The following is a 23,896-nucleotide window of genomic DNA, read 5'->3' as shown; positions in this document are numbered from 1 at the left end:
AAAACGCGCCCAAATTTATTGTTGGCATGGCCACCTAATGTACAAAAAAAAAAAGAGATAACACCATGACCAAAACATATTATGCCTAAAACCTGGAGGGAGAAGGAGGGCAGCAGAATTTTGAGTGCCTTGGGCAGCACAAAACCTAAATACTTGCCTCAAACAGGTGATTCATAATGCTTACTTGGTGGCGGTAAAGTCTCCCCCAAAAGTATCACAGCTCATTCCATTAGATCAGTTGCTACATCATGGATTTTCAAGAATGACGCTTCATTGAAACCGATTTGAAAAGCTGCAACATGATCTTTTATTCAGCGCCCGGGAAATAGAAACTGTTTTTCTTCTGTTATGTGTGATCAGTCCACGGGTCATCATTACTTCTGGGATATAACTCCTCCCCAACAGGAAATGCAAGAGGATTCACCCAGCAGAGCTGCATATAGCTCCTCCCCTCTACGTCAGTCCCAGTCATTCTCTTGCACCCAACGACTAGATAGGATGTGTGAGAGGACTATGGTGATTATACTTAGTTTTTATGACTTCAATCAAAAGTTTGTTATTTTAAAATAGCACCGGAGCGTGTTATTACTTCTCTGGCAGAGTTTGAGGAAGAATCTGTCAGAGTTTTTTACTATGATTTTAACCGGAGTAGTTAAGATCATATTGCTGTTCTCGGCCATCTGAGGGAGGTAAAGGCTTCAGATCAGGGGACAGCGGGCAGATGAATCTGCATTGAGGTATGTAGCAGTTTTTATTTTCTGAATGGAATTGATGAGAAAATCCTGCCATACCGTTAAAATGACATGTATGTATACACTTCAGTATTCTGGGGATGGTATTTCACCGGAACTACTCTGTTAAAGGTCACTAATCCTTTTTAATAACTATTTATCATGTTAAACGTTTTTGCTGGAATGTAGAATCGTTTACATTGCTGAGGTACTGTGTGAATAAATATTTGGGCATTATTTTCCACTTGGCAGTTTTTTTGCTTTAATTGTGACAGTTTCGTTTCTCTTCACTGCTGTGTGGGAGAGGGAGGGCCGTTTTTGGCGCTCTTTGCTACGCATCAAAAAATACCAGTCAGTTACTTTTATTTTTCCTGCATGATCCGGTTCATCTCTGATAGATCTCAGGGGTCTTCAAACTTCTTTGAAGGGAGGTAAATTCTCTCAGCAGAGCTGTGAGAATTCTTATAGTGACTGTGAATAAAAACGTTGCTTTGTATTTTTTATGTCAAATTTAATTATTGTTATTTTACTAATGGGAACAAACCTTTGCTAAAAGTTTTGTTGTTTTAAAGTTTGATGCTATAACTGTTTTTTTTTTTCAGTTCACTATTTCAACTGTCATTTAATCGTTAGTACCTCTTTGAGGCACTGTACGTTTTTTGCTAAAAAAGATTATAACCAAGTTGTAAGTTTTTTGCTAGTGTGTTAAACATGTCTGACTCAGAGGAAGATATCTGTGTCATTTGTTCCAATGCCAAGGTGGAGCCCAATAGAAATTTATGTACTAACTGTATTGATGCTACTTTAAATAAAGGTCAATCTGTACAATGTGAACAAATTTCACCAAACAGCGAGGGGAGAGTTATGCCGACTAACTCGCCTCACGCGGCAGTACCTGCATCTCCCGCCCGGGAGGTGCGTGATATTTTGGCGCCTAGTACATCTGGGCGGCCATTACAGATAACATTACAAGATATGGCTACTGTTATGACTGAAGTTTTGTCTAAATTACCAGAACTAAGAGGCAAGCGTGATCACTCTGGGGTGAGAACAGAGTGCGCTGACAATGCTAGGGCCATGTCTGATACTGCGTCACAGCTCGCAGAGCATGAGGACGGAGAGCTTCATTCTGTGGGTGACGGTTCTGATCCAAACAGATTGGACTCAGATATTTCAAATTTTAAATTTAAATTGGAGAACCTCCGTGTATTACTAGGGGAGGTCTTAGCAGCTCTCAACGATTGTAACACCGTTGCAATACCAGAGAAACTGTGTAGGTTGGATAAATACTTTGCGGTACCGGCGAGTACTGACGTTTTTCCTATACCTAAGAGACTAACTGAAATTGTTACTAAGGAGTGGGATAGACCCGGTGTGCCGTTCTCACCCCCTCCAATATTTAGAAAGATGTTTCCAATAGACGCCACCACTCGGGACTTATGGCAAACGGTCCCCAAGGTGGAGGGAGCAGTTTCTACTTTAGCTAAGCGTACCACTATCCCGGTGGAGGATAGCTGTGCTTTCTCTGATCCAATGGATAAAAAATTAGAGGGTTACCTTAAGAAAATGTTTGTTCAACAAGGTTTTATATTACAACCCCTTGCATGTATCGCGCCGATTACGGCTGCGGCAGCATTTTGGATTGAGTCGCTTGAAGAGAACCTTAGTTCATCTACGCTAGACGACATTACGGACAGGCTTAGAGTCCTTAAACTAGCTAATTCCTTCATTTCGGAGGCCGTAGTACATTTAACCAAACTTACGGCTAAGAACTCAGGATTCGCCATACAGGCACGTAGGGCGCTGTGGCTAAAATCCTGGTCAGCTGATGTTACTTCTAAGTCCAAATTACTTAATATACCTTTCAAGGGGCAGTCTTTATTTGGGCCCGGTTTGAAAGAGATTATCGCTGACATTACAGGAGGTAAGGGCCACGCCCTACCTCAAGACAAAGCTAAGGCTAGACAGTCTAATTTTCGTCCCTTTCGGAACTTTAAAACAGGAGCAGCATCAACCTCCACTGCACCAAAACAGGAAGGAGCTGTTGCTCGTTACAGGCAAGGCTGGAAGCCTAACCAGTCCTGGAACAAGAGCAAGCAGGCCAGGAAACCTGCTGCTGCCCCAAAGACAGCATGAACCGAGAGCCCCCGATCCGGGACCGGATCTAGTAGGGGGCAGACTCTCTCTCTTCGCCCAGGCCTGGGCAAGAGATGTTCAGGATCCCTGGGCACTAGAGATCATATCTCAGGGATACCTTCTAGACTTCAAATTATCTCCCCCAAGAGGGAGATTTCATCTGTCAAGGTTGTCAACAAACCAGATAAAGGAAGAAGCGTTTCTACGCTGCGTACAAGATCTGTTAATAATGGGAGTGATCCATCCGGTTCCGCGGTCGGAACAAGGACAAGGGTTCTACTCAAACCTGTTTGTAGTTCCCAAAAAAGAGGGAACTTTCAGGCCAATCTTAGATTTAAAGATTCTAAACAAATTCCTAAGAGTTCCATCGTTCAAAATGGAAACTATTCGGACAATCTTACCCATGATCCAAGAGGGTCAGTACATGACCACAGTGGATTTAAAGGATGCTTACCTTCACATACCGATCCACAAAGATCATCACCGGTATCTAAGGTTTGCCTTCTTAGACAGGCACTACCAGTTTGTAGCTCTTCCATTCGGATTGGCTACGGCTCCAAGAATCTTCACAAAGGTTCTGGGTGCCCTTCTGGCGGTACTAAGACCGCGAGGGATTTCGGTAGCTCCATACCTAGACGACATTCTAATACAAGCTTCAAGCTTTCAAACTGCCAAGTCTCATACAGAGTTGGTTCTGGCATTTCTAAGGTCGCATGGATGGAAAGTGAACGAAAAGAAGAGTTCTCTTTTTCCTCTCACAAGAGTTCCATTCTTGGGGACTCTTATAGATTCTGTAGAAATGAAGATTTACCTGACAGAGGACAGGTTAACAAAGCTTCAAAATGCATGCCGTGTCCTTCATTCCATTCAACACCCGTCAGTAGCTCAATGCATGGAGGTGATCGGCTTAATGGTAGCGGCAATGGACATAGTACCTTTTGCACGCCTACACCTCAGACCTCTGCAATTATGCATGCTAAGTCAGTGGAATGGGGATTACTCAGATTTGTCCCCTACTCTGAATCTGAATCAAGAGACCAGAAATTCTCTTCTATGGTGGCTTCATCGGCCACACCTGTCCAGGGGGATGCCATTCAGCAGGCCAGACTGGACAATTGTAACAACAGACGCCAGCCTACTAGGTTGGGGCGCTGTCTGGAATTCTCTGAAGGCTCAGGGACTATGGAATCAGGAGGAGAGTCTCCTTCCAATAAACATTCTGGAATTGAGGGCAGTTCTCAATGCCCTTCTAGCTTGGCCCCAATTAACAACTCGGGGGTTCATCAGGTTTCAGTCGGACAACATCACGACTGTAGCTTACATCAACCATCAGGGAGGGACAAGAAGCTCCCTAGCAATGGTGGAAGTATCAAAGATAATTCGCTGGGCAGAGTCTCACTCTTGCCACCTGTCAGCAATCCACATCCCGGGAGTGGAGAACTGGGAGGCGGATTTCTTGAGTCGCCAGACTTTTCATCCGGGGGAGTGGGAACTTCATCCGGAGGTCTTTGCCCAAATACTTCGACGTTGGGGCAAACCAGAGATAGATCTCATGGCGTCTCGCCAGAACGCCAAACTTCCTCGCTACGGGTCCAGATCCAGGGATCCGGGAGCGGTTCTGATAGATGCTTTGACAGCACCTTGGAACTTCGGGATGGCTTATGTGTTTCCACCCTTTCCGCTGCTTCCTCGATTGATTGCCAAAATCAAGCAGGAGAGAGCATCAGTGATTCTAATAGCGCCTGCATGGCCACGCAGGACTTGGTATGCAGATCTAGTGGACATGTCATCCTGTCCGCCTTGGTCTCTACCTCTAAGACAGGACCTTCTGATACAGGGTCCATTCAAACATCAAAATCTAACTTCTCTGAAGCTGACTGCTTGGAAATTGAACGTTTGATTTTATCAAAACGTGGTTTTTCTGAGTCGGTTATTGATACCCTGATACAGGCTAGGAAGCCTGTTACCAGAAAGATTTACCATAAAATATGGCGTAAATACCTATACTGGTGCGAATCCAAACATTACTCCTGGAGTAAGGTTAGGATCTCTAGGATATTGTCTTTTCTACAAGAAGGATTAGAAAAGGGTTTATCAGCTAGTTCATTAAAGGGACAGATTTCAGCTCTGTCCATCTTGTTACACAGGCGTCTGTCAGAAAATCCAGACGTCCAGGCTTTTTGTCAGGCTTTAGCTAGGATCAAGCCTGTGTTTAAAGCTGTTGCTCCGCCATGGAGTTTAAACTTAGTTCTTAACGTTTTACAGGGTGTTCCATTTGAACCCCTTCATTCCATTGATATAAAATTGTTATCTTGGAAAGTTCTGTTTTTAATGGCTATTTCCTCGGCTCGAAGAGTCTCTGAGTTATCAGCCTTACATTGTGATTCTCCTTATCTGATTTTTCACTCAGACAAGGTAGTTCTGCGTACTAAACCTGGGTTCTTACCTAAGGTGGTCACTAACAGGAATATCAATCAAGAGATTGTTGTTCCATCCTTGTGTCCAAATCCTTCTTCAAAGAAGGAACGTCTTCTACACAATCTGGATGTAGTTCGTGCCCTCAAGTTCTACTTGCAGGCAACTAAAGATTTTCGCCAAACTTCTTCCCTGTTTGTCGTTTATTCTGGACAGAGGAGAGGTCAAAAAGCTTCTGCTACCTCTCTCTCTTTTTGGCTTCGTAGCATAATACGTTTAGCCTATGAGACTGCTGGTCAGCAGCCTCCTGAAAGAATTACAGCTCACTCCACTAGAGCTGTGGCTTCCACTTGGGCCTTTAAGAATGAGGCCTCTGTTGAACAGATTTGCAAGGCTGCAACTTGGTCTTCGCTTCATACTTTTTCCAAATTTTACAAATTTGACACTTTTGCTTCTTCGGAGGCTATTTTTGGGAGAAAGGTTCTTCAGGCAGTGGTTCCTTCTATATAATGAGCCTGCCTATCCCTCCCGTCATCCGTGTACTTTTGCTTTGGTATTGGTATCCCAGAAGTAATGATGACCCGTGGACTGATCACACATAACAGAAGAAAACATAATTTATGCTTACCTGATAAATTCCTTTCTTCTGTTGTGTGATCAGTCCACGGCCCGCCCTGTTTTAAGGCAGGTAAATATCTTTTAAATTATACTCCAGTCACCACTTCACCCTTGGTTACTCCTTTCTCGTTGATTCTTGGTCGAATGACTGGGACTGACGTAGAGGGGAGGAGCTATATGCAGCTCTGCTGGGTGAATCCTCTTGCATTTCCTGTTGGGGAGGAGTTATATCCCAGAAGTAATGATGACCCGTGGACTGATCACACAACAGAAGAAAGGAATTTATCAGGTAAGCATAAATTATGTTTTTTCTTTCATGTAATTGGCAAGAGTCCATTAGCTAGTGACGTATGGGATATACAATCCCACCAGGAGGGACTAAGTTTCCCAAACCTCAAAATGCCTATAAATACACCCCTCACCACACCCACAATTCAGTTTTACAAACTTTGCCTCCTATGGAGGTGGTGAATTTAGTTTGTGCTTGATTTTTATGATTTCTTCTATGATAAGCGCTTTAAGCATTCTGAAGCCCAATTCCTCTCAGAGTACAGTGTTTGTCGGAGGGATGTGAAGACAGTATCGCATATTGATTTTATGGTTTCCCTTGTGGGGAATCTTTTCAAGGGTTCTCTGTTATAGGTCGTAGTGATTCATCTCCTACCACCCTTTTCAGATTAACGATATACTCTTATATACTATTACCTCTGCTGTTAGTTTTTAGTACTGGTTTGGTATATCTGCTATATGTGGATGGCTGTCTTTCGGTCAATTTAAGACACTCTCAGCTATGGTTTGGCGCTTTATGTATTAATATAAAGTTTTAAATATATGTATTTATTTTACAAGATATGACGAGTCCACGGATTTCATCCTTACTTATGGGATTACGCCTCCTGGTCAGCAGGAGGAGGCAAAGAGCACCACAGCAGAGCTGTATATATAGCTCCTCCCTTCCCTCCAACTCCAGTCATTCTCTTTGCCTGTGTTAGTGATAGAAAGAGGTAAAGTGAGGTGTTCGTTTAGATTCTTCAATCATGTGTTTATTTTTTTCAAAGTGGTGCCATTGAGTACTACTTTGTGCTAGGGTGTAGCCAGCCCTAGACCAAATCACTCTCTTCAGAAAAAAAAAGAGAAGCATTTGGTGGCTTTCAGGCAATGGGAACTTGTGGGACATAATTCTCACTGTGCCTCCCATACTGTACTGCTGCCCTTTCTGTGATGGCCTAAGCTGCAATTGACTCAGGCTTCATCTTTTTCAGGACTACAGGAGGGACCCAATGGACCTCTGAACCCTGTTGATGCTGTTCTGCTGTCGGACAGCATATGAGGTAAGTGCAGCCTTTTATTTCTATAACAGAGATAGCTCCTCAGGGACTTATTTACCTCATGGGAGGTTGTCTGCACTTATGTATAAGGGGATTCAGGGGCTCTGCCTGTATAGAGCTTTTTCAGACTGACTGGGCATTTCGTAGGGACATGTGTGACTATGGGCTCACTGCGTGACAGTCATATCTGGCAATTGACATTATCTAGGACATGTCTTGGCAATTGAGACTAATTTTGACATACATGGCTACCCTTTACTTGAATAGTTAGGGTCGGTCAGTGTGAGTTCCCCTCCCCATGTTTTGTGTAACTGTAATGGCGACCGGGAGATACATAACGCCCACGAGTAAAGATCGGGGTTTTGTGGCCTTTATAAGGGGAATCATGACTGATGCACTGTGTTATGGTGACTAGGCTGTTCTTAGGGACAACGGGCTGCTCCGTTTTCAGTTATACATATCGCTCCCAGTGCCTTTGCATATAACAATGGCGACCGGGAGATAGCTTACGACATGCCCACGAGGGGCGGAGTTTATAACGGGCGCCACAATGAATGGCGCCAAGGTCTCTCCTTCCTCCTTATTCTAGTTTCTAATTTTGTAAGGAGCGGTGGACTATTATTTGCCTAAGGTGCTATAGAGTTCCTCCTTGCAGGATTATGAGGCAACAGCTGTTAACAATAACAAGGAACGGAGGACTCTATTTAGATGTGTGCATTCTGTGTGGTGCACTTCTCCTATCACTTCCGGTTCTCAGAAGTTATGATTCTGAGGTTGTTGCAATTGTTGCGGTCCACTCTGGGTACATAGAAGTATTTCAACTTGTACATTTTAGTTGCCTTTTCTTTTATTCTTTGTTGGCTGTTTTCAAATAAATCATTGCAGTTTACAGTTTTATACAGAACTTCTGGTTCATCCGTTGTGCTAAGATTTAAGTGTTAGAGATTAAAGACACAGTAAATCTGCTCCAGACTTTTCAACTGTTAATTATATACATTCTTTTTCTAAATGCAACAAATGTTAACAGTTTGATCCATGGCTCATTTTCAACCCTAATATAGTGGCCAAAAGGATTTATGACCCACAAGCAGTACTCTGCGGTTCCCTGCAAGGATGTCATAACATTATCTAATTATAGCAATGCTCATATTGTCATTGGATTTTTCTGCATTTGCATGCAAAATTCTGAAGCAACAGAGATGAGGCATTCTTTTTAAATTTAAAGAGGCAGTAACATTTGTTCTCTGTAAATTTTATTGCATGTCTTGCAGGGGATTATTTGTTCATCCTTTATGAAGTTGGATGGTACAAAATATATTAAGTGGCTCATAGACACGAAAATGACTTGTTTTCAGATTTAAAGAGACAGTACTGTTCATGTTTCTCAGCTGTTTATTTGTTACTTCATCCCTTATTGAAATAAACTTTAACCTAAGTTTTTTCTACTTAGTGGGTGCACTTTTACTGGCGTCTGCCTCCATCCTTAGATTGGCGGGTACCCAAATTTTCATGTGGATTCTGAAACTATGCGTCGCAATATTGCACAAGACTTTCATTTGCTTTTGTACTAATAAAGTAAATAATGTCTGTTCTTACAGTTCTCGGAACAGTACGGGTCATTTTTAGCAGGGCATTACTGATGTTCCTTGGTGTGCATTCATCTTTTGTGATTTAGGATGAAACTGCAGTATACAGCGATAGAGTTTCCGTTATAAAGTTTCTGAGATTTCTTTGCAGATTACCAAGTAGGCGGCTAAGAGCCCATGATTTTCCGTCTCAGCACGCTGTACCTTATGGTTGAAGTCTTGATCTGCGGTTGCGTCATCTAACTTTAAGCTTTTAAGCTTATGTCTTCCGAGAAGGTATCCGAACAGAAGGGACAACAGAGTAATTTTCGTTCCTTTCGGAATTTCAAGGGACTTCACTCTTCCGCTACACAGGAAGGGTATTATTCACAAGACCCAACCAGTCTTGGAACAAGGGTACACAACCCGAGAAGCCCGTTGCTGCTACCAAGACGGCATGAAGGGTCGGCCCCCGATCCCGATCTAGAAGGGGGCAGACTTTCTCTCTTTCTCCAGGCTTGGATAAGAGACATTCAGGACCCTTGTGCACTAGAGATCGTGTCTCAAGGGGATCAGTTGGAGTTCAAATATTCCTTTCCAAGGGGATGGTTTCTTCTTTCACGATTGTCTGTGGACCAGATAAAAAGAGAGGCGTTCTTACGTTGTGTAAAAGACCTCTCCACTATGGGAGTAATTTGTCCCGTTCCAAAGCAGGGGCAGGGGTTTTACTCAAGTCTTTTTGTGGTTCCCAAAACAGAAGGAACGTTCAGACTCTTGAGAACTAAAATGGGTCGGAACAAGTTTCTCAGAGTTCCATCCTTCAAGATGGAGACTATTCGGACAATTCTTCCATTGATCTAGAAGGGTCGATATATGGCTACTGTGGACTTAAAGGATGCATATCTTCATATTCCTATCCACAGAGATCATCACCAGTTCCTGAGGTTTGCCTTTCTGGACAAACATTTTCAGTTCGTGGCCCTTCCTTTCGGGTTGGCCACGGCTCCCAGGATCTTCCCGAAGGTTCTAGGGTCTCTGCTGGTGGTTCTCAGACCACGGGGCATTGCAGTGGCGCCTTATGTGGACAATATTCTGATCCAGGCATCGTCTTATCAACTGACAAAGTCTCATACCGACATTGTTCTATCCTTTTTATGGACTCATGGGTGGAAGGTGAATCTAGAAAAGAGTTCACTAATTCCACAGACAAGGGTTCCTTTCCTAGGAACTCTAATAGACTCGGTATCCATGAAATTCTTTTTGTTGGAAGTCAGAAAGTTAAAGATTCTGAATACATGCCGAGCCCTTCAGTCTAATCTCGGTCATCAGTGGCTCAATGCATGGAGGTAATTGGATTGATGGTGGCGGCGGCTATGGACATCATTCCGTTTGCTCGTTTTCATCTCAGACCTCTACAGCTGAGCATGCTCAGGCAGTGAAATGGAGATTATGCAAATTTGTCTCCTCAGATAGATCTGGATCAGGAGACCAGAGACTCTTTTCTTTGGTGGTTGTCGCCGGATCATCTGTCCCAAGGGACGTGCTTCCGCAGACCCTCATGGGTGATAGTGACAATGGACGCCAGTCTCCTAGGTTGGGGTGCAGTCTGAAATTCCCTGAAGGCTCAGGGTGTGTGGACTCGGTCGGAGTCTCTACTCCCAATCAATATTCTGGAATTGAGAGCAATATTCAATACGCTTCAGACTTGGCCTCAGTTGGCTTCGGCCAAATTCATCAGGTTTCAGTCGGACAACATCACGACTGTGGCTTACATCAATCATCAGGGAGGAACAAGGAGTTCCTTAGCGATGACAGAAGTATCCAAAATAATTTGGTGGGCGTGGGCCCACTCTTGTTATCTGTCAGCAATCTACATCCCTGGAGTGGACAACTGGGAAGCGGATTTTTGAGCAGACAGACGTTTCATCCGGGGGAATGGGAACTCCATCCAGAGGTCTTTGCCAACCTGATTCTCAGATGGGGCAGACCGGAGCTGGATCTTATGCCGTCTCGTCAAAATGCCAAGCTCCCGAGATACGGATCCAGGTCCAGGGATCCTCAGGCCGAACTGATAGATGCCTTGGCAGTGCCTTGGTTGTTCAACCTAGCTTATGTGTTTCCACCGTTTGCTCTCCTTCCCTGGGTGATTGCTCGGATCAAACAGAAGAGGGCTTCAGTGGTTCTCATCGCTCCTGCGTGGCCTCGCAGGACTTGGTATGCCGATCTGGTGGACATGTCCTCTCTGCCACCGTGGAACCTTCTCATTCAGGGACCCTTCCATCATCCGAATCTAGTTTCTCTGCAGCTGACTACTTGGAGATTGAATGTTTGATTTTATCTAAGCGGGGGTTCTCTGATTCGGTCATTGATACCTTGATTCAGGCACGTAAGCTTGTTACTAGAAAGATTTACCATAAGATATGGCGTAAATATCTTTATTGGTGCTAATCCAAGGGCTGCTCATGGAGTAGGGTTAGGATTCCCAGGATTTTATCTTTTCCCCAAGAAGGATTGTAGAAAGGGTTGTCAGCAAGTTCCTTAAAGGGACAGATTTCTGCTTTGTCTATTTTGTTACACAAACGTCAGTCAGATGTTCCAGATGTTCAATATTTTTGTCAGGCTCTGACTAGAATCAGGCCTATGTTTAGACCAAGTGTTCCTCCTTGGAGTTTGAATTTAGTTCTTAAAGTTCTTCAAGGGGTTCCGTTTGAACCTATGTATTCCATAGATATTCAGTTGTTATCTTGGAAAGTTTTATTTTTGGTTTCTATTTCTTCTGCTCGCAGAGTTTCTGAGCTTTCAGCTTTACATTGTGATTCTCCTTATCTTATTTTCCATTCTGATAAGGTGGTGTTACGTACCAAACCTGGTCTCCTTCCTAAGGTTGTTTCTAATAAGAATATTAATCAGGAAATTGTTGTTCCTTCCTTGTGTCTTAATCCTTCTTCTAAGAAGGAGAGTCTGTTACATAACTTGGACGTAGTCCGTGCCCTGAAGTTTTAGTTGTAGGCGACTAAAGATTTTCGTCAATCATCTTCATTATTTGTTGTTTTTTCTGGACAACGTAGGGGCCAGAAAGCTACGGCTACCTCTTTCTTTTTGGCTGAAGAGTATCATCCGTTTTGCATATTAGACTGCTGGACAGCAGCCTCCTGAAAGAATTACGGCTCATTCTACTAGGGCTGTGGCTTCCTCATGGGCATTTAAAAATGATGCTTCTGTTGAACAGATTTGCTAGGCTGCAACTTGGTTGTCTCTTCACACTTTTTCCAAATTTTCCAAATTTGATGCTTTTGCCTTGTCCGAGGCTGTTTTTGGGAGAAAGGTTCTTCAAGCAGTGGTGCCTTCCGTTTAGGTTCCTGTCTTGTCCCTCCCTTTCATCTGTGTCCTATAGCTTTGGTATTGTATCCCATAAGTAAGGATGAAATCCGTGGACTTGTCATGTCTTGTAAAAGAAATGGAAATTTATGCTTACCTGATAAATTTATTTCTTTTACGATATGACAAGTCCACGGCCCACCCTGTCATTTTCTAAGACAGGTCTTTATTTTGTTAAACTTCAGTCACCTCTGCACCTTGGCTTTTCCTTTCTCTTCCTAACTTCGGTCGAATGACTGGAGTGGGAGGGAAGGGAGGAGCTATATATACAGCTCTGCTGTGGTGCTCTTTGCCTCCTCCTGCTCACCAGGAGGCGTAATCCCATAAGTAAGGATGAAATCCGTGGACTCGTCATATCGTAAAAGAAACAAATTTATTAGGTAAGCATAAATTTCCTTTTTACTTATATTTGCCATGAGTCAGGTCTATGTATATTTCTCTTTGCAGTCTGGCAGTTTCGTTATGGGTATCATGTTTTAGAAAGTTTGTCTTACCTGGGGTATAGTCTTTTCTCCAACATAGGTGTGTCCGGTCCACGGCGTCATCCTTACTTGTGGGATATTCTCCTCCCCAACAGGAAATGGCAAAGAGCCCAGCAAAGCTGGTCACATGATCCCTCCTAGGCTCCGCCTACCCCAGTCATTCTCTTTGCCGTTGTACAGGCAACATCTCCACGGAGATGGCTTAGAGTTTTTTAGTGTTTAACTGTAGTTTTTATTATTCAATCAAGAGTTTGTTATTTTAAAATAGTGCTGGTATGTACTATTTACTCAGAAACAGAAAAGAGATGAAGATTTCTGTTTGTATGAGGAAAATGATTTTAGCACCGTAACTAAAATCCATGGCTGTTCCACACAGGACTGTTGAGAGCAATTAACTTCAGTTGGGGGAACAGTGTGCAGTCTCTTGCTGCTTGAGGTATGACACATTCTAACAAGACGATGTAATGCTGGAAGCTGTCATTTTTCCCTATGGGATCCGGTAAGCCATGTTTATTACGATGGTAAATAAGGGCTTCACAAGGGCTTATTAAGATTGTAGACTTTTCTGGGCTAAATCGATTCAGTTTTAAAAACATATTTAGCCTTGAGGAATCATTTTATCTGGGTATATTGATATTATAATATCGGCAGGCACTGTATTAGACACCTTATTTCTCTGGGGCTTTCCCAAAGCATAAGCAGAGCCTCATTTTCGCGCCGGTGTGGCGCACTTGTTTTTGAGAGGCATGGCATGCAGTCGCATGTGAGAGGAGCTCTGATACTTAGAAAAGACTTTCTGAAGGCGTCATTTGGTATCGTATTCCCCTTTGGGCTTGGTTGGGTCTCAGCAAAGCAGATTGCACAATTTGGATGTTGTTCGCGCTCTAAAATTCTATTTAGATGCTACAAAGGATTTTAGACAAACATCTTCCTTGTTTGTTGTTTATTCAGGTAAAAGGAGAGGTCAAAAAGCAACTTCTACCTCTCTCTCTCTTTTTGGATTAAAAGCATCATCAGATTGGCTTACGAGACTGCCGGACGGCAGCCTCCCGAAAGAATCACAGCTCATTCCACTAGGGCTGTGGCTTCCACATGGGCCTTCAAGAACGAGGCTTCTGTTGATCAGATATGTAGGGCAGCGACTTGGTCTTCACTGCACACTTTTACCAAATTTTACAAGTTTGATACTTTTGCTTCTTCTGAGGCTGTTTTTGGGAGAAAGGTTTTGCAAGCCGTGGTGCCTTCCATTTAGGTGACCTGATTTGCTCCCTCCCTTCATCCGTGTCCTAAAGCTTTGGTATTGGTTCCCACAAGTAAGGATGACGCCGTGGACCGGACACACCTATGTTGGAGAAAACAGAATTTATGTTTACCTGATAAATTTCTTTCTCCAACGGTGTGTCCGGTCCACGGCCCGCCCTGGTTTTTTAATCAGGTCTGATAATTTATTTTCTTTAACTACAGTCACCACGGTACCATATGGTTTCTCCTATGCAAATATTCCTCCTTAACGTCGGTCGAATGACTGGGGTAGGCGGAGCCTAGGAGGGATCATGTGACCAGCTTTGCTGGGCTCTTTGCCATTTCCTGTTGGGGAGGAGAATATCCCACAAGTAAGGATGACGCCGTGGACCGGACACACCGTTGGAGAAAGAAATTTATCAGGTAAACATAAATTCTGTTTTTTTCCAATTTGACTTGTTTTTTCTTTTGAAAAACTTGCGGGCAAATTAGGCTTGCGAGGGCGCAAAATGCTGTTAGTTATTGTATCATTCTTGGCGCGAGAATTTTTTGGCGTGAATGTGCATCTGTAATGATGCAAGTTCATAATTTCCTTCTACTTAGTTGACGCAAGGTTGTTTGGCGTGAAATTGTGTTTATGATGCAAATTGCGTCATTTCCAGATGTTGGCGGCAAAAAATTTTTTGCAACTTTCTTTTGCGTCGTGCGTCATACTTGGCGACAATTTTTTTTATTTTATTTTACCCCACTTCCTATATGCCTTCTTTATGCTCAGAGGGCTATACTATTTGCTTTTTAGTCAATTTTAGCATTTGCATTTTTTTCCCCATTCCTAAAACTGCTATATGTGGAAATAAGATATTTCTGTTTAAATGTTATTTTTTCTTTTACATTTTACAAGATGTCTCAATCTGATCCTGTCTCAGAAGCTAAGGTAGGAACCATGCTGCCTGAACAGAGTTCTACCAAAGCTAAGTCTATCTGTTGTAAGCTAGTGGAGATTATATCTCCAGCTGTAGTATGTAACAGTTGTCATGATAAGGTTTGCATGCAGTAAAGGTTTCTATTAGTGCTAGTACAGTATCTGTTGTTCTTCAACATCTAAAGTACATGATATCCCTGTTGATATGAAAAATTATATTTCTGATGCGATACAGGCTACGGCTGCTATACTGCCTTCAAATAAACGTAAAAGGTTTTTTAAAACTTCTCATAATACTGATGAAATTTGTAATGACAGACAACATACTGATATATCCATCTCTGATGAGAATTTCTCTGATTCGGAGTATCCTACGTCAGACATTGACCTTGATAAATCAACTTATCTTTTTAAGATTGAGTATATTAGTTCTTTGTTAAAGGAGGTGTTGATAACTTTGGATATTGAGGAGTCTGGACCTCTTGATAATAAATCCAGTAAACGTTTAAATTCTGTCTATAAACCTCCTGTGAATACTCCTGAGGTTTTTCCTGTTCATGATGCTATTTCTGATGTGATTGCTATGGAATGGTCTAAGCCTTGTATTTCTTTTATTCCTTCTTCAAGGTTTAAAAAGTTGTATCCTTTGCCAGTAGCTAAGTTAGAGTTTTGGGGAAAAGTCCCTAAGGTTGATGGGGCTATTTCTACTCTTGCTGAGTGTGCTACTATTCCTATGGAAGTATGGATAGTACCGCTTTTAAGAATCCTTTAGATAGGAAAATTGAATCTTATCTAAGGAAACTTTTTTACATTCTGGCTATATTCTCAGACCTGCCATTTCTATGGCTGATGTTGCGGCTGCATCAACTTTTTGGTTGGATAGCTTAGCACATCGGGAAAAAGATTCTGATTTGCATAGCATTGTTCGTTTGCTTCAACATGCTAATCATTTTATCTGTGATGCTATTTTTGATATCATCAAGATTGATGTTAAATCTATGTCTTTGGCTATTTTTAGCTAGAAGAGCTTTAGGGCTCAAATCATGGAACTATTACTGGGGGGGAAGGGAGTTTTTTTGCCACAAGTTAAAAAGTCTAAGGGTAAATCTAAAGCTTCTAATCGGTTTCGTTCCTTTTGTCAGAATAGAGAACAGAAAACCACTCCTTCCCCTAAGGACTCTGGCTCCAATTGGAAGCCATCTTCTAGTTGGAATAAATCCAAGCCTTTTAAGAAACCAAAGCCAGCCCCCAAGACTGCATGAAAGTGCGGCCCTCAATCAAGTTCTGCTGGTGGGGGGCAGATTGAAATTATTTCAAGACGTTTGGGCAGGTTCAGTTAAGAATCATTGGATTCAGAATATTGTCTCTCAGGGGTATCGAATAGGTTTCAGAATAAGACCTCCTGCGAAAAGATTTTTTTTCTATCTCCCGTTCCAACAAATCCTGTGAAAGCTCGGGCCTTTCTGAAGTGTGTTTCAGATCTAGAGCTTTCAGGGGTAATTGTACCAGTTCCACTTCTGGAACAGGGTCTGGGTTTTTATTCAAATCTATTCATTGTCCCGAAGAAGGAAAATTCTTTCAGACCAATTCTGGATCTGAAGTTTTTGAATCAATTTGTAAGGGTCCCAACTTTCAAGATGGTGACTATAAGGACTATTCTGCCTTTTGTTCAGCAAGGTCATTACATGTCCTCAATAGACTTGCAGCATTTGTATCTTCACATTCCGATTAATCCAGACCACTATCGGTTTCTGAGATTCTCTTTTCTAGACAAGCATTACCAATTTGTTGCTCTTCCATTTGACCTAGCAACAGCTCCAAGAATCTTTTTGAAGGTTCTCGTGCCCTTCTATCTGTAATCAGAGAGCAGGGTATTGCAGTGTTTCCTTATTTGGACGATATCTTGCTACTGGCTCAATCTTTTCATTTAGCAGAATCTCACACAAATCAACTTGTGTTGTTTCTTCAAAAACATGGTTGGAGGATCAATTTACCAAAGAGTTTCTTGATTCCTCAGACAATGGTAACCTTTTTAGGTTTCCAGATAGATTCAGTGTCCATGACTCTGTCTTTAACAGACAAGAGACAAATGAAATTGGTCTCTGCCTGTCGAAACCTTCAGTCTTGATCATTCCCTTCAGTGGTTATGTGCATGGAAGTTTTAGGTCTCGTGACTGCAGCATCGAACGCGATCCCCTTTGCTCGTTTTCATATGAGACCTCTGCATCTGTGCATGCTGAATCAATGGTGCAGGGATTATACTCGGATATCACAGTTGATATACTTAAATCCCAACATTCAACTCTCTCTGTCCTGGTGGTTGGACCATAATCGAATTATTCAAGGGGCCTCTTTTGTTCGTCCTTCCTGGACTGTGATTTCAACAGGCGCAAGTCTCACAGGTTGGGGAGTTGTCTGGGGGTCTCTGACAACACAAGGAGTTTGGAATCCTCAAGAGGTGAGGTTACCAATCAATATTTTAGAACTCTGTGCTATTTTCAGGGCTCTTCAGGCTTGGCCTCTATTAAAGAGATAATCATTCATTGTTTTTAGACAGACAATATCACAACTGTGGCATATGTCAATCATCGGGGTGGGACTCGCAGTCCTTTAGCGATGAACGAAGTATCTTGGATACCTTTTTGGGCGGAATCTAACTCCTGTCTAATTTCTGCAATACATATCCCAGGTGTAGACAATTGGGAAGCGGATTATCTCAGTCGTCGGTCTTTACATCCAGGGGAGTGGTCTCTCCATCCAGATGTATTTTGTCAGATTGTACAGATGTGGGGTATTCCCGAAATAGACCTGATGGCTTCCCATCTAAACAAGAAGCTTCTCAGGTACCTTTCCAGGTCCAGGGATCCTCAGGCGGAGATGGTGGATGCGTTAGCAGTTTCTTGGTTTTACCAACCTGCTTACATTTTTCCGCCTCTAGTTCTTCTTCCAAGGGTGATCTCCAAGATCATAATGGAACAATCGCATGTGTTTCTGATAGCACCAGCATGGCCTCACAGGTTTTGGTATGCGGATCTTGTCCGGATGTGCAGTTGCCAACCTTGGCCACTTCCTTTAAGGCCAGACCTTCTGTCTGAAGGGCCGTTTTTCCATCAAGATCTCAAATCGCTAAATTTGAAGGTATGGAAATTGAACGCTTAGTGCTTAGTCATAGAGGTTTCTCTGACTCAGTGATTAATACTATGCTACAGGCTCGTAAGTCTGTTTCAAGGAAGATTTATTATCGGGTTTGGAAAACCTATATGTCATGGTGTTTTTCTCATAAATTCTCTTGGCATTCTTTTGGAATTCCTAGAATTTTACAGTTTCTTCAGGATGGTTTGGATAAAGGTTTGTCTGCAAGTACTTTGAAAGGACAAATCTCTGCTCTTTTTGTTTTATTTCATAGTAAGATTGCTAAACTTCCTGATATTCACTGTTTTGTTCAGTCTTTGGTTCGTATCAAGCCTGTTATTAAATCAATCTCTTCTCCTTGGAGTCTTAATTTGGCTTTGAAGGCTTTGCAGGCTCCTCATTTTAAGCTTATGCATTCTTTGGATATTAAACTACTTTCTTGGAAAGTGTTGTTTCTTTTTGCTATCTCTTCAGCTAGAAGAGTTTCTGAACTGTCTGCTCTCTCTTGTGAGTCTCCTTTTCTGATTTTTCCATCAGGATGTTTTGCGGACTTCGTTTAAATTTCTTCCTAAGGTTGTGAATTCTAACAACATTAGTAGGGAAATTGTTGTTCCTTCCTTGTGTACTAATCCTAAGAATACTCTTGAAAGATCTTTACATTCTTTGGATGTTTTAAGAGCTTTGAAATATGTCGAAGCTACTAAAGATTTCAGGAAGACTTCTACTCTTTTTGTTGTTTTTTTCTGGTCTTAGGAAAGGTCAGAAAGCCTCTGCCATTTCTTTGGCATCTTGGTTAAAACTTTTGATTCACAAGGCTTATTTGGAGGCAGGACAGTCTCCGCCTCAGAGAATTACAGCTCATTCTACTAGATCAGTCGCCACTTCTTGGGCTTTTAAGAATGAAGCTTCAGTTGATCAGATTTGCAAAGCAGCAACTTGGTCTTCTTTGCATACATTTACTAAATTTTACCAATTTGATGTATTTGTTTCTTCTGAAGCAGTCTTTGGTAGAAAAGTTCTTCAGGCAGCTGTCTCAGTTTGATTCTTCTGCTTATGATTTAAGTTTTTTTCTTGAAATTTATGAGAGACTTTTGTTGTTGTTGTGGATTTAGTTTTTTCAGCAGAAATAGCTGTTTTTATTTTATTCCTCTCTAGTGACTCTTGTGTGGAGTTCCACATCTTGGGTATTTCTATCCCATACGTCACTAGCTCATGGACTCTTGCCAATTACATGAAAGAAAACATAATTTATGTAAGAACTTACCTGATAAATTAATTTCTTTCATATTGGCAAGAGTCCATGAGGCCCACCCTTTTTTTGGTGGTTATGATTTTGTGTAAAAGCACAATTTTATTTCTAGTTCCTCTTTTTGTATGCTTTTTTTACTCCTTATTTTATCACCCCACTACTTGGCTATTCGTTAAACTGAATTGTGGGTGTGGTGAGGGGTGTATTTATAGGCATTTTGAGGTTTGGGAAACTTTGCCCCTCCTGGTAGGATTGTATATCCCATATGTCACTAGCTCATAGACTCTTGCCAATAGGAAAGAAATTAATTTATCGGGTAAGTTCTTACATAAATTATGTTTTTTGTCCCTTACGTTTATTATCGTGGACTCACAGCATGGGTATTGCATCCCACATATTAATGCTTTGTGGACTCTCATAATCTAATAAAAGAAAACAAGATTTATGCTTACTTAAAGGGACAGTCTACTCCAGAATTGTTACTGTTTAAAAAGATAGATAATCCCTTTATTACCCATTCCCCTGTTTTGCATAACTAACATGGTTATATTAATATACTCTTTACCTCTGTGATTACCTTGTATGTAAGCCTTTGCAGACTGCTCCCTTATTTCAGTTGTTTTGTCAGACTTGCATTTAGCCAATCAATGCCCTCTCACTTGTAAATTCAGGGTGAGGTCACAGTGTTATCTATATCAAACACAATAAATTGCGCCCTGTAGCTGTGAAAAACTGCCAAATGCATTGAAATAAAGGGTGGCCTTCAAGGTTTTAGAAATTAGCATATGAACCTGCCTAGGTTTAGCTTTCAACAAAGAATACCAAGAGAACAAAGCAAATTTGATGATAAAAGTGAATTGGAAAGTTGTTTAAAATTGCATGCCCTATCTAAATCATGAAAGTTTAAATTTGACTAGACTGTCCCTTTAATAAGTTATTTTCTTTCAGGATGTTGAGTCCTCAAGCCCCCCACCCTATTATGATTTTGGCAGCAGTTTTTTTATTTACACCTCTACAGACCCTGCTTTTGTCTTTCCTACTTATCTGTCTCCTTTCTCTGCGCGGTTATACTTTTAAACTGAGTAGTGCTGGGATTTTGGAGTGATTAAATCTCTTGTTGTTGGGGTTCTTTGCCTCCTCTTAGTGGCGGGAACTATATCCCACACATTAAGGCTTTGTGGACTGTCATCATCCTGAAAGAAAAGAGTTTCAGGTAAGCAAACATTTTGTTTTTCTGAAGGCTTGTCAAACTTACATGTTACACAGGATATACTAATGAGATGCAAAGTATCTGTTTATGGAATGGTTCAATAGAATTGTAAATAGCTTTCATAGAAGGTGAAGCTATGGTCTGTCATTATAATATAAGATATGTAACAGTGTTATACTTAAAGGGACACTGAACCCAAATTTTTTCTTTTGTGATTCAGATAGAGCATGCAATTTTAAGCAACTTTCTAATTTACTCCTATTATCACATTTTCTTCGTTCTCTTGCTATCTTTATTTAAAAAAAAAAGGTATCAGGACCCAGGACAGAGCTTGTTTATTGGTGGGTGAATGTATCCACCAATCAGCAAGAACAACCCAGGTTGTTCACCAAAAATGGGCCGGCATCTAAACTTACATTCTTGCATCTTACATTTCAAATAAAGATACCAAAAGAATGAAGAAAATTTGATAATAGGAGTAAATTAGAAAGTTGCTTAAAATTGCATGCTCTATCTGAATCACAAAAGAAACATTTTGGGTTCAGTGTCCCTTTAAGAACATATTACATGACATGATACTCACAATATTTTTGTTCTATTGCGTTAAAAAAATTAACTAACTATTGTGTTTGCTTAATTAACCAACTTTTTCTGAGGGAGTTGTTCCTGTTAGTCAGCAAACAAAAATACTTGAGTATTAACTGCACTTCCTGTTATATTTTATACAACCTTTTTTGTACGGAAATATTTTAACATGTTTAACAGCAACACTTTCATATACATGATAGAGTGCCATGTTCTTGTTGAAATTTTGGTTGTCTGTGAATGAAGCAAATCTAATAATAGAAGTAAATTGGAAACATTTTTAAAATTGTATACTATGTCTGACTCACCAAATAACTTTTATTTCAGACTTTAAATCCTTAAGGTGCTACTTCTTTCACAGACCAGTAAAGAGCACATTTCCCATGCATTGCTACGCACTAGTTGTATCTCTCTTCTCTTACAGGGCACTTCCTGCATTACTGGACTCAGATGAGGTCAGTATCTTAATCATATTTTAGCTACAAGACCTATCTTATGACTTAGTGAGAATCATGTGCTTAAGCTGAGTCAGCCTACTCTGTGCCTCTAGTATTCAGGCTGTAATTTTATACATGAACAAGTGAGACAGAATGTTTCACATTGGCCTTGTTATTGCTGCATATTTTCAGATGAGTTAATCTGCTAAAACACCTAACCTTGTGATACAGGGCTTAAATCAGTGTTTCCCGACTCCAGTCCTCTGGGCCCTTAACAGGACAGATATTCATTATATATTAACTAGAGCACATGTAAAATAATCAGCAGATAGGTGAGCTGATTATTTCCCCTGTGATATGATATAATGATAAAGATGTAAGAAAAGATATGAATATCCGGCCTGTTAAGTGTTCTGAGGACTGGGTTTAGGAAACATTGGCTTAAGGTAACACTGGCATTTGGAATTTAATGCGACTATATACATACAGGCTGTTGTAGATTTAAAATATAACCTTTCACATATTTTTCGTAAAAGAATAAAATAACCTGAACTCTTGGCAAAAAACGGTTTACTTGTAAGAATGTAGATCTTTTGCCACAAAAGGATTGTATTGCATATTATACATTATATGTTCTATTTTTTACGTTAACTGAATCTACATGAAGATATTTCATTCCTTGTTTTTTGGATATTTGGTCATATCTTTGTTTTTAGTCATTAATATAATGAATTGTCAGACTTCTTTACTCCAGGATTAGAAGTCCCCCAAGATATTTACTATAGGTCTCTAAATTTTTAGAGGTAATAGGTTTGCTGCCAATTGTACAGCAAACCTGAAATGTTTTCATAATATAGTTAAACTTAAAGGGACAGTGAACACCTTGAGATTGTAATATAAAACTTCCCTTATTTATTTTTCCCCTTTTCCTATAATTTAAGTCTAACATCAGAGGTTTTCCAGTTCTAAGAACTCGCATTGCAGGCTTCACTGACTTAACCCTGCCATATAAGTGCCCATAATTGGCTTGAGTAGAGATGATTACAACTGCAAAACAAAGCATGACTATGGCTAGTTGTGTCTTCTCTAGTGAGTTCAGACTGACTTCTTCAAATAAGGCAAGTGGTGAGTGGAATATGGCTGTTAAACAGCAGCAAACAATGTGTTTATCCATTCATAAAAGTTCACACTTAACTAATATTTATTGCAGATCTGTGGAAAACCTTGTAATTACAAAGTGTAGACTCTCCCTCTTAAAACTGACATCAGGGCATTTTGATACTATAAATAAAATAGGAATGCGGCAACTGTACATTTACATTGCCCATAGAGCTTATAGATTAAATATGCTGGTCTCATTACATCATGATGTGAAGAGCAACACACAACTCACTTAATATTTAATGTGCTGTTTTGTTTTTATACAGGAGAGAATGATTACACACTTTGAAAGGTCAAAGATGGAGTGAACGGTTCATTTGGAAGGTCAAAATATGCATCATATATTTGTTCTCAGTGAGAGGAGTGGTGCAGCATACTGAATATTTCAGACTTCTGAGGGTGGCAAAGGACCGGTGTCAGATCTGAGGCCTTTCGGATATGATTGCTTTCCTTCTGAAATGCTGATCCACTTTTAAATGTCATAGGACTTATTCTTGGTTTATTTTCTGCTGCAGTATGAAATGGACTGTACAATAAAAAAGCTTTTTAACGCTCTTCACTAATAGGACAAAGAAATTCCCTGATAAACAAAATTCATGCCTTTAAATACCAGAGATGCTGCAATCACGCTCCGAAGAGTTGGTTTCCAGGCCCCTACGGCTTTTGATGGTTGGCAGATAATTTCTTTCCTAAGATATGGTGAGTCCACGGCTTGAGTAATTACTGTTGGGAATATCACTCCTGGCCAGCAGGAGGAGGCAAAGAGCACCATAGGTAAACTGTTAAAGGGACACTGTACCCCAAAATTTTCTTTTGTAATTCATAAAGAGCATGCAATTTTAAGCAACTTTCTAATTTACTCCTATTATCAATTTTTCTTCGTTCTCTTGCTATCATTATTTGAAAAAGAAGGCATCTAAGCTTTTTTTGGTTTCAGTACTCTGGACAGCACTTTTTTTATTGGTGGATGAATTTATCCACCAATCAGCAAGGACAACCCAGGTTGTTCACCAAAAATGGGCCGGCATCTAAACTTACATTCTTGCATTTCAAATAAAGATACCAAGAGAGAGAAGAAAATTTGATAATAGGAGTAAATTAGAAAGTTGCTTAAAATTTCATGCTCAATCTGAATCACGAAAGAAATTTTTTGGGTACAGTGTCCCTTTAAGTATCACTCCCATACCCACAACCCCCAGTTATTCTCTTTGCCTTCGGTGCATGGAGGAGGTGAAGTTTAGGTATCTGAAGAAAAATTTAGATTTTATCTACAAGCAAGTTTTGGGGTAAAGCCGTATTCCACGT

General features: G+C 40.9%; 1 protein-coding gene across 2 annotated transcripts in view; it reads left to right on the top strand.

Annotated features, from left to right (window-relative positions):
* TMEM87A (transmembrane protein 87A) overlaps positions 1 to 23,150 on the top strand; it is a 244,168-nt gene extending 221,018 nt beyond the window's left edge. For both annotated transcript variants that reach the window (XM_053697919.1, XM_053697918.1), the window contains exons 19-20: positions 21,418 to 21,448; positions 22,858 to 23,150. In XM_053697919.1, coding sequence (XP_053553894.1) covers positions 21,418 to 21,448; positions 22,858 to 22,899 — 73 coding nt within the window. In that variant the 3' untranslated portion in view covers positions 22,900 to 23,150. The remainder of the gene's footprint in view (positions 1 to 21,417; positions 21,449 to 22,857) is intronic.
* Positions 23,151 to 23,896: the final 746 nt, after the last annotated feature.

This window comes from Bombina bombina, chromosome 1 (assembly GCF_027579735.1).
Source record: "Bombina bombina isolate aBomBom1 chromosome 1, aBomBom1.pri, whole genome shotgun sequence".
NCBI lineage: Eukaryota > Metazoa > Chordata > Amphibia > Anura > Bombinatoridae > Bombina > Bombina bombina.
The sequence above is the reverse complement of the archived record's forward strand: the minus strand, read 5'-3'. Positions and strand labels throughout refer to the sequence as shown.